Genomic DNA, 14,604 nt, shown 5'->3' on the forward strand with positions numbered 1-14,604 from the left:
CCTGGTCTAACCTTGATGATGACCGATCCAAGTTGATATTTTAGAAAATATTATATTTGATATTGTTATCCGATTTATGTCAGTTGAAAAAATTTCATAATCTGCATGACAACTTATCATGAGTAGATAAAGGAGAAGATAACAAGCATATCTCGCTAAACAAAGTAGGGCTAACCATTGATTCTCCATCTCGAGCCGGCATTTATGATGAGGCAAGAGATAGCAAATAGATCCCTCCAGATAAAGTAGAAGACAACGAGCATATTTCGCCCAATAAGTCTAGGCTAACCGTTTGACTCTTCTTCTTTCTCACAGCTCTTCAATCTCTACCGATAAATAAAGGTCCATAGGGGACCTCCAAGATATGAAATCACTTTTCTCTTCACACGCTCACTCTTTTTCATTTATTTTAGACTCTAACTTGAGTGTCAGAGGGTCTCCATCAGAGTCCACTCTGATAAAAGATTTATTTTGTAGGTTTTGCCATCACTGTCCTACCATCGTGATCTTGCAAATGCCGCTCAACTCTAGCCCACCCGATTCAAGATAGAAATCTATCGTAGCAAGAAGGTTGTTCAATATAAATTTTCTTCGCAATATTATCATTTAAAAATATACTCTTAACATCTATTTGAATACACAAAACTTTTGGCCATTGAACCTTATAACCATGTATATCGGATTATACATGAATATATGCATATCCAAACTTTTGCCATACAAGTTTCTATACTGAATTTTTGTGCATATTATTTTATATTTAAATCCAACTACATTTGAATTATTGAATCGTATTTTTGTTGAATATTGAATGACTAGCTATGGGGTGGGAAACAAAATAAAAAAAAGGATGATGGAAGGTACGTGCTATCTTGTTAGATCGATCGAGAAATGTTAGAACAACTAAATTGATCGGTTGCCCTAGTAAACATTGAAAAATTACCTTCTTCATCTCAAGGCTACAGTGAGAGTGTTGGTGATAATATAATAACTCTATTATCTCTCTATACATGGGAACAAGACTATGTATATCAAATCCTTCTCAAACCCTACAGTGGTAAGAACCCTATATGAATCTAGAGTTAGACTTGAATTTTATATAATTACAAATTTAAGAAGATAAAGATACAGCAACAAGCTCATATTGACATTGCCATTATCAAATAATTTAAATTTTTTTATCAGAATTAAAGATCTTGATTTTTTAATAGCTGCTAACATAAATAGAGACTATCTTAAAATTTTATGCAGGAGGGTCATGATGGAGAGACTTTTAAGAGAGGGCATAGTTGAGAACTTGCAGAGTTTAGGAGTGAATTTGGTTCATGATCAGAGTTGGAATAGAAATGAATTAGAATAGAAATTGGAGTGGTTATATTCCTCGATGTACATGTTTAGTTCGTAATGAAATTGGAATGAGAACATGAATGTTTTTAAGCAAAACTATGGAAAATTAATTAAACATAGAGATATTTTTGGAAAGTTAATTTTTTAAAATAAATCTAAAGGAATGAAATTTGAATACTAGCGAAGAGCTGGGATTAGGAGGTTGGGGCATTTCCATACCCCCTGAAACAGGAATAAGAATAGGAATGCGACCCCCCAATACCAAATAGTTAGATTGAGAGTCGCTCATTTCCATTCTCAATCCATAGCCAAACTCCTCCCAACCAAACATGCCGTTGGACTTTTCAAATTTAAAGTTTAGTAGCCCTTCCATTAGGTACAAATGTCCCTTAATTCCATGATGATTAAGACTTCTAATTTGGAGGACAAGAGTTGCCTTTGCTTTATATGGTTATCTTTTTATTCTTGTACTTTCATCTTTAGTATTGTATTTTGTTTCGCAAATAGAGATGACTCAAATCAAAGTGAACATACGATCATTTATTTTTTAATAATTTTAAAAAATTTTGTGAAGATATACAAATTTTTACTTTCAATATTTCTTATTACAACATCCATTAATAGCCGATGTCAGTTATAGAAATAGGACGGGCTCATGCACTTGAGCTCTCACACCATTATGTCGGATATGGGGAAGTAAATAAACTTTTAAGTTATTTTATTTTGATATAGAGGTGGAGAGTAGAAGAGGATAATACAGAACACACACTAATATATTCTTCAACCGCTTCTTGCTTCCACAACGACATGTTACATCACTATGCTGATAAATAGTGGCCTTCATATATTCCTTTGAATGCATAACTATAATTCAAAAGGCGTATCTTGTAAACGCTAGCACAAAATGGTAAACAAATTCTAGGGGACACTAATTGAAGTGACATGAAAGATTTAATAATTCAGGGGACTCATTCACTCAGCATGATATCACTTAGATTATTGACCTGTTGACTCCCTGACCACACCCATAGGATGCCTCCATGAATGCCATCGAAATTTACTCAAACGAGATCACTACTAAATTTGTTGATAAAGAAACAACCTCAGCTTCATGGCATCTTTATAGCATACGAATGAACTCTGCCAACCCCTTGCCAGAGCTCCCATCCTCAGCCACAGCCTTCACAGCCTCCTCCCTCAATCTCGCTGCTGAAGCCTGCAGGCCCTCATCCTCCATCAGCTGCCTCACCCGCTCACCGATCTCTTCCCCCATCACCACCTCCTCTTCACCCTCCCAGCTCCACTCCTTCACCCAAATCCCAAGGCCCCTCCTAACTACCACCTCTGCATTCACCCTCTGGTCCCCTCCTCCCGGCCACCCCAGGACTGGAACACCATGGAACGCCGCCTCAAACACCGAGTTCGACCCGCAATGGCTAAGAAAGCCACCAATAGCTCTGTGCCTCAGAATCTCCTCTTGGTCCACCCAACCCTTCACCACCAACCCCCTATCCTTCACTCGTTCTAAATACCCTTCGCCCAACAAGCCCTCCAACTCCACTTCTCCATCTTCTCTATCAACTTTCTTAGTCTTCACCACCCACAAGAACCTGCACCCACTATTCTCTAAGCCAATTCCCAACTCCCTGATCTGTTCCTTCGACATGGCGGTCCTGTTTCCGAAGCAAACATAGACCACTGACCGTGCCGGTTGGCCGTGCAGCCAGGGCAGCGGCGAGCCTTCACCAAGACTCGCAGCTTGCAGCGGTCCAATGGCGATCACTGGGGGGAGCCCTGGCACCACCTTCCCCCGGTTGAGTGCGGCTAGAGCTTCTGGCTCCAGTGCTTCGAACGTGTTCACCAAGATGCCGCTAGCTTTCGGAAGAATTCGACCATTTTCCACGAACTGGGTGGTGAAGGGATGACTCGGGTTGTGAAGCGCCCGAGGGATCGATGCCTTGGGCACTCTCCAAAGCCCAGGGATGTCGAAATCGCTGACGCCAACACTGCACGTAGGGAAGTAGGCCAAGAGTGAAAGCATCGCGGCGGTGGAGATGAATTGAATGTAGCTCGGAAGGCCGATGCCAGCAGCGATGGGAATAAAAGTGGAAGCCAAGAAGATGTCGATAACAAGGGCAGAGAATGGCGGAGATGAGGCGGCGAGGAGAGCGGGAAGGAGGTGCGCCGAGCGGCGAATTGCCTCCACGCGGAGAAAGAAAGGGTCGGTGGAGGCAACGCCAGAGGGATCGAATGCGGCGAGGTCAAAGTCCAGACGACGGATACGAGGGAAAGCAGCAAAGAAGTTGGAAACATGGCAGGATTCGGCTTCGGACACGGCGGGGTGGACGGTGATGAAGGAGACGTCGCAACCGCGCTCGGAGAGCGCGGCCGCGAGGCTGCAGAAGGGCTTCAGATGGCCCATGCCGGCGCTCGGGAGGAAGGCAATGTGGGGTTTGTTCCGGTCGCTGGAGGATGACATTTTTCGTAGTGGCAGCAGGGTGGAGGAGAGTGGAATGATGACGCTTGGGGCTGTGCAATCCGCCAGCACTCGAACTCCTTAGCGACCTTCTACGAAATGACCACCGACGCTGCAAGGCTTGCGAACAAACTAGCTATCACAATCTCCCATCGAAGGTGTGGCGTCAGATGGCAGAGTCGAGCTGCGGCCGATGAGAGGAAACGAAAATGAAAGAGGATACCGACGACCGCTGCAAACAGTATCAGCTTGTGTGAGAAGGATCCTTCCTCCCTCTTTAATCCCCCAACGGCAATAATTACGGAACAGGGTTGCTGGGGCATAACCGCTCACGTGCCACCATACTTATTGCTGGACGGTGGCGGCAGGGACCCGATGACAGGCGCTTCAATGCCATATATGGCCATCAACCCCGGAGTAATGTCGGACGGACAAGAGGAAGACAACAACGCCCTCTTGATTTTAACTCTTCTTAAACCACCAACAAAATTATACCTGATAATTAGTATGATATCAAAAATAATAATAAATAATTATATAAAAAAATAAAATAAAATAATTTATATGATACAATCTACGGAAATGTAGACGATGATAAAGATAGAACACAGTAAGATGAGTAATAATCTCTACAATATGTGCTGATTGAAGTAATAAAAGACATGACTGTAATATATATATATATATATATATATATATATATATATATATATATATATATATATATATATATATATATATATATTCGTTAAATCTTAAATCATCAAGAAAAGAATAAAATGGTCGGGCAGGACAACTAAAGCCGAAAAATGAATCAAGTCCATCCCACTGAAGCAAAATTAAAGCATCTTATCACCAAATCCTAAAACAATAAAAGAAGACTAAAATATTTAAATGGGGTAACTAAATCAAAATATAACTACAAATATATAAAAGTTGTAGTAGTTGAGAGCAAAATCCCAGTCTGTATGTCTATTCCTCAAGTCTTTTTGTTTGAAAATTTTACTATAATTTTTTTGATTATAGAATGATTATTTTTATCAAATTTATAATTAATTTATTTAATTTTATATAGGCTCATTAGCCAAAATTTTTTCAACAAAATTTTGCTCGATTTGATTAAAAATATAACTGTTTAATTATGGGCTTGGACATGTTTAATTCCTGAGTTTTCTTCCATAAGAAATATGTTACAACATAGAGTACAGCAAATATACAATTTAAAGCTTAAGAATATTAAACTCTTTGAAGCTCAAAGAATCGTTGATGAAGCTTCTCGATTGTATTGACTGCCTTCTTAAATGTTTGACAGCGATTTCAATGGATGCTTTAAATGGTTGCTTAGCTGGTGGGTGACGTAATGAATGCTCATAAACTCTTTTCTCAAATAAAATAAATATTGATTCAATTGGGGAAGATAATGACGATTTAGCTATAATTGGGGTCAGTTATTGAGAAATATATTGATTCAACTCGTGATGCTTATCATCTTGGAATAGCTCTCTATCTCTTATCTCTCTGGCCATTCAAGGATCGATTTAGCTGCAATTGGGGTCGATTTGTCTAGAGTTGGAGTCAACTCATGAAGTACTGAGGTCGACACGAGTTCAGACATTTTTTCATTATTCTTTATCTTTATTTTAAGATCATTCTAGGGTTGATTCGAGTTCAGATTATTTTTTATAATTTTTTTAGTCTGTATCTTGAGACTATTCTGAGGCTGACTTATATCTTGTTGGAGTCATCTTAGTTCAAATCATTTTTTACTATTTACTATCTGTATCTTGAGATCATTCTATTGGGACCGACTCTTATTCTATTAGGATTGACTCTTATTTTAATTAAGTCGACTCGAGATGTACTGGGCTTGATAACAAGGGCGATCGAGTAAAATATGACATAGCCTAAAATAACAAACGCAAACAAGCCTCTACAAGTCTTGCAAACAACTAGCTAACACAATCTTTACATCGATGGTGTGGCCAGATGGTGGAGGAGGATGAAAGAGTCAAGCTGCGGTCGGTGATAGGAACGAAAATAAAAGAGGTACCGATAAATGCTACAAATGCTATCACTTTGGGTGAAAAAGATCCTCGATCTTTAAGGCCCCTAATAATTCTGGAGCAAGGTTGTTGGGGCATAACACTTCACATGCCTTTATAGTTATTACTAGACGGTAGCGGCAGGGATGGGATGATAGAAGATTTAATGGCATGTATGGCCATTAACCCAGGAGTAATGTCGGATGGCTAAGAGGGAGACAACAACGCCTCTTTGGCTTTAACTCTTCTTCAACCACCAACAGCATTGCAAGATTACCTCTTCATTATAGTAAAATTCTAAATAATAATAAAAATTTATACAAATACAATAATTTATATGGTTTGATCTTTGGTCTATATTCATGGATGAAAATAGAAAAAGATTTCATTATATCAGAAGATGGAGTACAAGAAAATGAGCAATAATCTCTATAGAGTGTGGCAGCTCAAATAATAAAAGATGTGATTACATTATATATAGCCACCAAACTCTAAAATATCCAAAAAAGATCAAAATGGCCAAATGGGCCAACAAAAGTTCAAAAATGGATTAAGACCTTGTTTGAGATTACTATTGACAGTAGAGCTTTTGAAACTTTTGAAAATAAAATTTTTAAGAAGTAGAGTTTTCATAAAAAACTGTTTGCTATTTGGTAACCATATTTATAAAATACTTAAAAATTTTAATATATATTTGGTAACTAAAATAAAAAATATTTTTGATATAATAAAATAATAATAAAAGATATTATATGATATTATACAGTAGAGAATAATATAATATAATATTACATAATATTATATATCAAAATATTATTATGTTATATAATAATAATATAATATAATATAATATAATATAATAATAATGTTATAATAATTATAATATAATTTATAATATAATATAATATATTGGTTACAATCTAATCTAATAATGATTATAATATATTATATTATAATATATTATTATTAAAATATTATTATATAATATTATAATAGATTATATTATATATTTATAATGTAAATATTATTATTATTTTAAAATATTACTTTTTTGTATTGTATTATTATCATATAATATAATACTATAATATAATATTATTATAATTATGATGTAATATATAATGTAATATAATATAATGTATTATACTCTAATCTAATAATAAATTATAATATAATAGATTATATTATATTATCATAATATAATAATATTATATTATTAATAAATGTTATTATATCAAATTATATTTTTATAATATAATAATACTATAATATATTATCTTATATATTTATAATTATCATAATATTAATTTATTATTATATTATATTATATTATATTATATTTATAGTATAATAATATAATATGATATAATATAAGATGTTATTATGAGTTGGTTAGTGGGTATTTTAGTTATTAAAAAAATATTTAAATCAAAATAGTTTTTCGATATTAGCTAGAAAGTAATTTTGAAAAAATTTTAAAATTGAGTTTTTTTCAAGTAGATCTTTTCAGCTTTCTGATAAAGCCAAAATAGTTTTCTGATTTTTTATCAAACATCACTGTATCATCCAAAAATACTTTTGGAGGGCTAGAAAGTATTTTTTTACACTCTAAAAGCTTAGCCAAATAGAGCCTAAGTCCACACCAAGGGAACAACATTGCTGTACCTCACCATCAAATCTTAAAATAAAGAGAAAACACTAAAATATCCAAATGGGCCAACTAATCAAAATAAAATCATAAATACACGAAGTTATGATAGTTCAGTGCAAAGTCCAACACCTATGTCCAATCCTCAAGTCTTCTTATTTAAAAATTTCACTATAATCCTCTTGATTATAATATGATTGCTTGGGCTCACAATCAATCCGATTGATTTTATACATGCTCACCAATCAAAACCTTCCTAACTAGTCTCCTTCGACTTAGTTAAAATACAATCATTCAATTATGAACTTGGACAAGCCTAATTCTCCAAGTTTTCTTTTCTAAGAAACTTGTTACAATATAGAGTATAGTAAATATACAGTTTAAAGCTCAAAAATGAAAAACTTTTTGAAGCTAAAGGAAGTCATTGGTGAAGTTTCTTGATTACCTTGGCTTCCTCCTTGAATGCTTAAAAGAGGCTTGAAGGAAAACTATGAATGATTGCTCAGCTGGTGGATTGCACAATAAATGCTCATAAGCTCTCTACTCAAATGAAATAAATATTAGCATGTGAGAATTGATTACTCCCTCGAGTTCGCTTTCTTTCTCTTTTTTTTTTGTTTTTGAGTGCTTACATATATCTTCCAATTGAATTCCTTACTTCAATATGTCTAAAATTGATCGAAATGGTGCAAAGACCATTGGATGACTCAAATTAGCCATTAGACCCTTTTCTATCCGTTAGACTCATTTTGCAGAGCTAGCCATTGGGCTATTAAAGTAAAGAAGTTGACTCTCAATCTTTAAGGGTTGACTTGTATTTGTTAGGGACTGACTGATGATGCATAGTATCTTAGAATAGCTCTCTGTCTTTTAGTTGTGGCCATCAGGGATCAGCTTAACTGTAATTCATGAGGTTGACTTGTCTAGAGCTGGGGTCAACTCGTGAAGTGCTATGATCAACTCAAATTTAGATAATTTTTTACTATTCTTTATTTTAATCCTAAGACCAATCTAGGGTTGACTCGTATCCTGTTGAGGTTAACTCGAGTTTAGAACTTTTTTACTAGTTTCTAATTGTATCCTAATGCCATTCTAGGATCGACTCGTGTCCTACTAGGATCGACTCGAGTTTAGATTATTTTTCATTATTTACTGTTAGCATCTTGAGACTATTTTGGGATCGACACTTGATAAGTGGTATATTTTTATATTTATTGAAGATATTTTTGATAATTTATGGTGCTAACATCTTCTTAAAAATATAATTTTATGAATAAATTAATTTTTTTTACAAAAATAAATAATTTTAAAAAAAATAAAATTAGAGCATATTTATAAAAAATAGATGTTAATTTAATTGAGTAATTTAAGCATCAAAATAATAAAAAAAATTTAAAAATTTAATACATATTTTTTTTTAATTTTTTAGGTAAAAATCAGAGCAAAAATGAGTCAAAATACCCTTAAAAAAGCTTAAAAAAGACCTCTGATGCACAGTGGACCGGTCGGTTGGTCCACGAAATCAGGGCACGGTCCATCAAAAATTTCATGCGGTCCACAGGTGCGGCTCACAGCGAGCGGAAGATATTTTTCACGAACGGATGGTCAGGACTTAAACCAATGGAGATCGAATGGCTGCTATTCGCTGTCGGTTTGTAAGGAGAAGTTTTGCACGATCCAACGGTCGAAAATGCGTCCATCATCAGATCTGACGGTCCAGACTCATTGCTGACTTTGAATAGAACTCTTCTATGCGATTCGACGGCCCAGAACCAATCCCAGGCACGATCGGACAGTTGTGGTTCGATCCGACTTTGATAAGGATTAAAACTATGGATTTTGATCAGATCTGGACGGTCCGAAGCTCATTCGACGACCAAAAATATTCCTAGGGGGATTAATATGATTTCTAAGGGTTTTAGGACTCCTTTTCTTACCAAAAAATTATAAAAAATTCATCTATAAATAGGAGGTCCGAGAATAAGCTTTTGAAGTAAAAAAATTAAATAAAAAATAAAATAAAATAAAATAAATAAAATAAAATAGCTTTAGGGATCCAAAAAAAAAGAGAGAAGTCAGTTCGCTATACGGAGTACGACGGAAGATGGAGAAGTTATCAACCATCTTTCTGACGAGACTGAGCTGATCAACTTCAAATCTTTGTTATAGTTTATTTTTATTTTATTTTATTATTATTTTTAAATTCTCTATACTTGAATTTCAATTCTAGTTAATGGAAAATTTATTTTTCTGTATTTTAAATTCCTATCTTTTATTTTTTACACATAGATGCTAGGATCTAATTAGTAGATCTTAGTATCAATTTATTTTTATACTCTTTAAATTTTTATTATTTATTTTATTGCAAGTAGATGCTACGATCTAGTTAGTAGATCTTAGTACCTGATTTATTTTTCACACTTTTAATTTTTATTTTTCGACTTAAATTACTTTCTCTAAAATTTTATTTTTCTTTTGCAAAATAAAAAATTTCAAATCAAAATCTTATCTTCTCTGTGGATTCGATCCGACTCACTACTTTCTATGTATTTTTAATTTTTATTGAAGTCAGAATTTGATTGATAATCATGGTGTCCTAACGATAACATCTTGACCGTATCAATTTTTGACGCTGTTGCCGAAGAAGGCAACAATTTTAATATTTAATTTTTTTGATTTTCTTATAAATATAGCTTACTAATTTTTTTTATTTTTTTATCTTTGTACAAAAAAAAAGAAAAGAGAAAAAAATTCAAAAAAAAAGAGATACAAAACTTCCAATTTTGCTTGGTGAGATCAATCCTAACCCTAACCTTAATTTTTTTTTTTAGTATTAATTACTATTTTTTGTTCAAATTAACCTAGAATTCACCCACATAAATCTAATAAAAATCGCATAACAAGAGTAGAAATTTAATTGTTTAGAAGCATTCATCATCTTAGATTTACTTTTGATGATCGCTGGAGATAAGGTAAGCTTTCAAGTTTGATTAATTTCATGCATCTAATTTAGTTGCATAGAACCCCTTCTTTGAAATTGATTGTGCATATTCATCTCAAATCAATTTAAGGACAACACTTATAACAAAATAAGGTGGAGATTTTATCACCCTTCCTTAGCTCAAAAATAACCAACCAGCATCCCGCATTAACCTATACCTAACTAAAATCAAGTAGACATTAGTCCCTAGGATCAATTGAGTTCAGTTTCAGTATTGTGGTCAAGTCAAGTACAAAGTAAGTTTGGACTCACCTCTGAAACTAGTGTCTAAGATTAGAGGTTACAAAGGCTCTGCCTAAGCGGACTCGTAGTTATTTAATTGGTTCTATTAGCTTACCTGACCAATTCAATTGGTGTCTAAGACAAGTAACGGAGGGACCCCCACGACCTCACCTCTTACCTGGCTAGTTAAAGGAAGTGAGAACAAACCCAATTTGTATCTAGACTAAGCCACTCTACATCGAAGTGTTAGATCTAAAAAATCCGTAGGTGTCTAGGTTTAACTGTTTGCTAACTTGATTGCAATTAACACTTAACCATAACTAATTCTTCTCATCTTGCGTCTTTAGGTCTAAGATTTTCTTAAGGATCTCACCTTTAGAACTTTTCTTCTCTTTCTTTTTTCTTCTTTTTCTCCTCCTCCTTAAAAAAAAAAAATTTAACAACACACATATTAGGGTTTGCACTAATACATGTACGGTATAATTTTTTTTGACCTAGTTGAACTTAATCTTGAAATTGAATGACTGATCCATGTTACACTTAATAATCAAATGGCTAGAAATTCTGAGAACCACCTAGGCAGATGAAGGAATATTTTATTCCTTCCATCTATAATCCATCGATGTTTCCATCATTCTATGGGATCAAATATTCTGACTCTAGTCCTGAGGTTGATTTGGACCTGCTAGCCCAAAAATTAGATAAAGTCGTCCTTCTTATAGATAAATACCTAGCTCTTGATCAACAATCTCTTGCACAATACACACCACCTTCCAATTATCAAGAGATTTATTCTATCTATGCTAGCCCAGTCCATCATGTGAGTGAATATCCTACGACTGCATAATTTCTACCTTTCCTCCCAGAATAAGTTCAAGCTGCCCAAGGTTACTCCAAGCCTGTCAATGATCCATTCTCTAACATATATAATTCAGGCTGGAGGAACCGTCCTAATTTTTTTTGGAGATCCCAATAGACTCAAGCTCAGACCCAAATTTCTCCTCTGCAAAATTTTCAGAGTAAGCCTCTATATCAGAATTATGCTTACAATAGAGGTCAGCCTAGTCAGTCTACCTAGCCACCATACCCACCTCCTCAACAGACTAATCTAGCCGACGATAGATTCAACCAACTCCAACAAATGATCATGACCCAACAGCAATCCCTCGCTAGGCTAGAAATACAAATAAATCAATTAATTGAATCTACTATAAGGAGAGAACTAAGTCAATTATCGAGCAATCAATACTGAATTTTGAAAATAACCTAACCATCCACCAACCACCTAGACCTAGTCAACAATCCAATATCCCACCTAAGAATCCTCAATTTGAAAATGACAAAATAATTTTTGAGCTTAAAAATGATAGAATTCTTAAAGACTTATACCAAGATCAGGTGAAAGAGGCTAGTACTGATGCTAGCCAAAAAGAGAATTTAGAAGATGAGATTAGTATTGAGACTAACCCGATAGAAGAATCTGAGTCCGAAATTGATATTGATCTAAGTGATAAAGAGAAGAGAGCGGATAAGTTATCCAAGATATATTCACCAAAAATTTTATTCCCTTCAGCCTCAGAAGCCGGTTCTTCCACTTTAGAATTACCATCTCTTTCAGAATTAAAATTATCCTTGGTCACATCTGAGTACACATGTTTAAAAACAACTGACACCCTTTCAGCACTCATTACTTCAAACTCAACTCCTAATCTAAAAGCTTAATTCATGAGCATTTTAGAAGAACAAATAGAAAAAATTCTCGATAAACAAGGATCTGTGAATAGATTTGTGAACTATCTTTCTAAAATTAAGAATGGAGATGTAAACTACTTTCTAAAGATTGATAATAAAATATTAAAATTTATTATAAACCATTTTCTTGAGATTGACAATCTAAAATCATTAGAATTTGTCAATCCAATATTTGACATGGGATAGGTGAGAGAATCAGCATGGCACTACAAGAAATTTGATTTTTTGCGACAAAATTTTAGCGACGAAATATTTTTCGTCGCAAAAAAGTAGGCTTTTGCAACGAAATTTAAATTTCGTCCCCAAAAATTAGGTATTTGCGACGAAAAAAATTGCGTTGCAAAAAGTTATATCTTTTGCAACGATTTTTTTTTTTTTGTTGCTAGAAGTTCATTTTTAGCGACGAAATTTTTTTTCGTTGCAAAAAATAGTTTTTTTGGCGACGAAATTTTTTTTTCGTAGTTAAAAATTTATTTTTTACGACGAAATTAATTTTTCGTTGCTAAAAAAAAGATTTTTGCGACCAATTTTATTTATATTTAGCGACGAAACTATTGCGTCGCTAAATTTTATTTTATTAAAAAATTTTTAAATATTTTGCGACAAAAATTTAAATTTCGTTGCTAGAATTGATTTTTAGCGACGAAAGTTTTTTCATCGCAAAAAATTTTTTTTTTTGGCGACGGAAAAATTTTTCGTTGCTAAAATTTTTTTTTGCAACGAAAATAATTACGTCGCCAAAAATTTAATTTTTAGCGACGAAATATTTGTTTCATTGCGAGAAACTTGATTTCCCGATCATTTGCGATGAAATTAAATTTTCGTTGCCAAAAATTAATCATTTGCGACGAAAATTTTTTCGTTGCTAAAATTTTTTTTTGCGACGAAAATAATTACGTCGCCAAAAATTTAATTTTTAGCGACGAAATATTTGTTTCGTTGCGAGAAACTTGATTCCCCGATCATTTGCGACGAAATTAAATTTTCGTTGCCAAAAATTAATCATTTGCGACGAAAATATTTTTGTTGCAAAAAATCAAATTTTTTGGCGACAGAAAATTTATTTTTTGCAACGAATTTAATTCGTCGCTAAATATGCTTTGCTTAAAAATAAAACCAAAGGTATATTCTGCCCTAATTTGATTTTTTGCGTTATCTCCCTCCCGGCCCGATCTCCGCCGCGCTCATCCAAATCTGCTCCCTCCCCGATCTCCGGCGACAGTCGTCGTTCCCCGGTCGCCGGTCGTCTTCCCGGTAAGTCCTCTCCCTCCCCGCCACCATCCTCTCTCTCTCTCCCTCCCCACCGCCGTCGAGCCCTCCCTCCCCGCCACCGTCGTCGCTCGAGCCCACCTCCCAGCTTGCCGGCCATCTCCCTCCCGCCTCGCCACCCTCTCTCCCGCCTCCCTCCAATCCCTCTTCTCTGGCCTCTCCCTCCCTTTCTCAGTCTGTGTTTTTTTTTTTTGTAGGGCCGCCGCAGCCGCCGCACCGTCGCCGCCGGGCCGCCACCGCCGCGTCGCCGCCGGGCCGGCACCGCCGCGCGATCGCGAGATCGCGAGATCACGAGGGTTCTGGATGAGTGCCGTCTCTCCCATGCCGTGCACACCCGGAAGCTGAGAGAGCTCTCCGCCCTCCGCCCCTCCCGGCCTCTTCTTCCCTTCCTTCGCCCGAGCCCTGACCCCTGTCTTCGACTGCGCCCGCCGCTCCCTCGCCGCCGAGCGCACCGTCCGATTCGTCTCCGCCTTCGCCGCCCTTCCCGATGCCAAGGACGCGGCCGCCTCTGGTGCCTTCCTGGAGGAGTTCTTCCTGTTCCTCCTCGTCGCCTCCGGTGCTGCGAACCGGACCGCCAGGTTCCGATCGTTCCAGATCATCTCCGAGGTTTTGTGCCCTTCCATGATTCTGGATCTAGGGTTTTAAATTTTTTTTTAAATATTTTGATCCTTCATAGTTTATCTTCTTATCTTGTGGGATTGGGATTAATTCGGTAGATAGTTTATCACTAGCACATGATAGTCGGAAGCTTGAGCTGAAGGGGTTGCAAAGCACTCAGGCATGGGATCTAATGAGACGTTGGAAATTTCCTTAAGACCGTTATCAGGGAAAGTAGAAAGGGGAATAA

General features: G+C 35.7%; 1 protein-coding gene across 1 annotated transcript; it reads right to left on the reverse strand.

The window, feature by feature from the left end:
• Positions 1 to 2,168: 2,168 nt before the first annotated feature.
• On the reverse strand, positions 2,169 to 4,058 carry LOC105049993 (UDP-glycosyltransferase CGT). Its single transcript, XM_073242842.1, has one exon. It carries the CDS (start codon positions 3,824 to 3,826, stop codon positions 2,468 to 2,470), a length of 1,359 nt encoding a protein of 452 aa, XP_073098943.1. The 5' UTR covers positions 3,827 to 4,058; the 3' UTR covers positions 2,169 to 2,467.
• Between the last annotated feature and the right edge of the window lie 10,546 nt (positions 4,059 to 14,604).

This window comes from Elaeis guineensis, chromosome 8 (assembly GCF_000442705.2).
Source record: "Elaeis guineensis isolate ETL-2024a chromosome 8, EG11, whole genome shotgun sequence".
NCBI lineage: Eukaryota > Viridiplantae > Streptophyta > Magnoliopsida > Arecales > Arecaceae > Elaeis > Elaeis guineensis.

Coding starts and splice junctions, on each gene's coding strand:
- LOC105049993 (XM_073242842.1), bottom strand. CDS start 3,826: ATGTCATCCTCCAGCGACCGGAACAAACCCCACATTGCCTTCCTCCCG.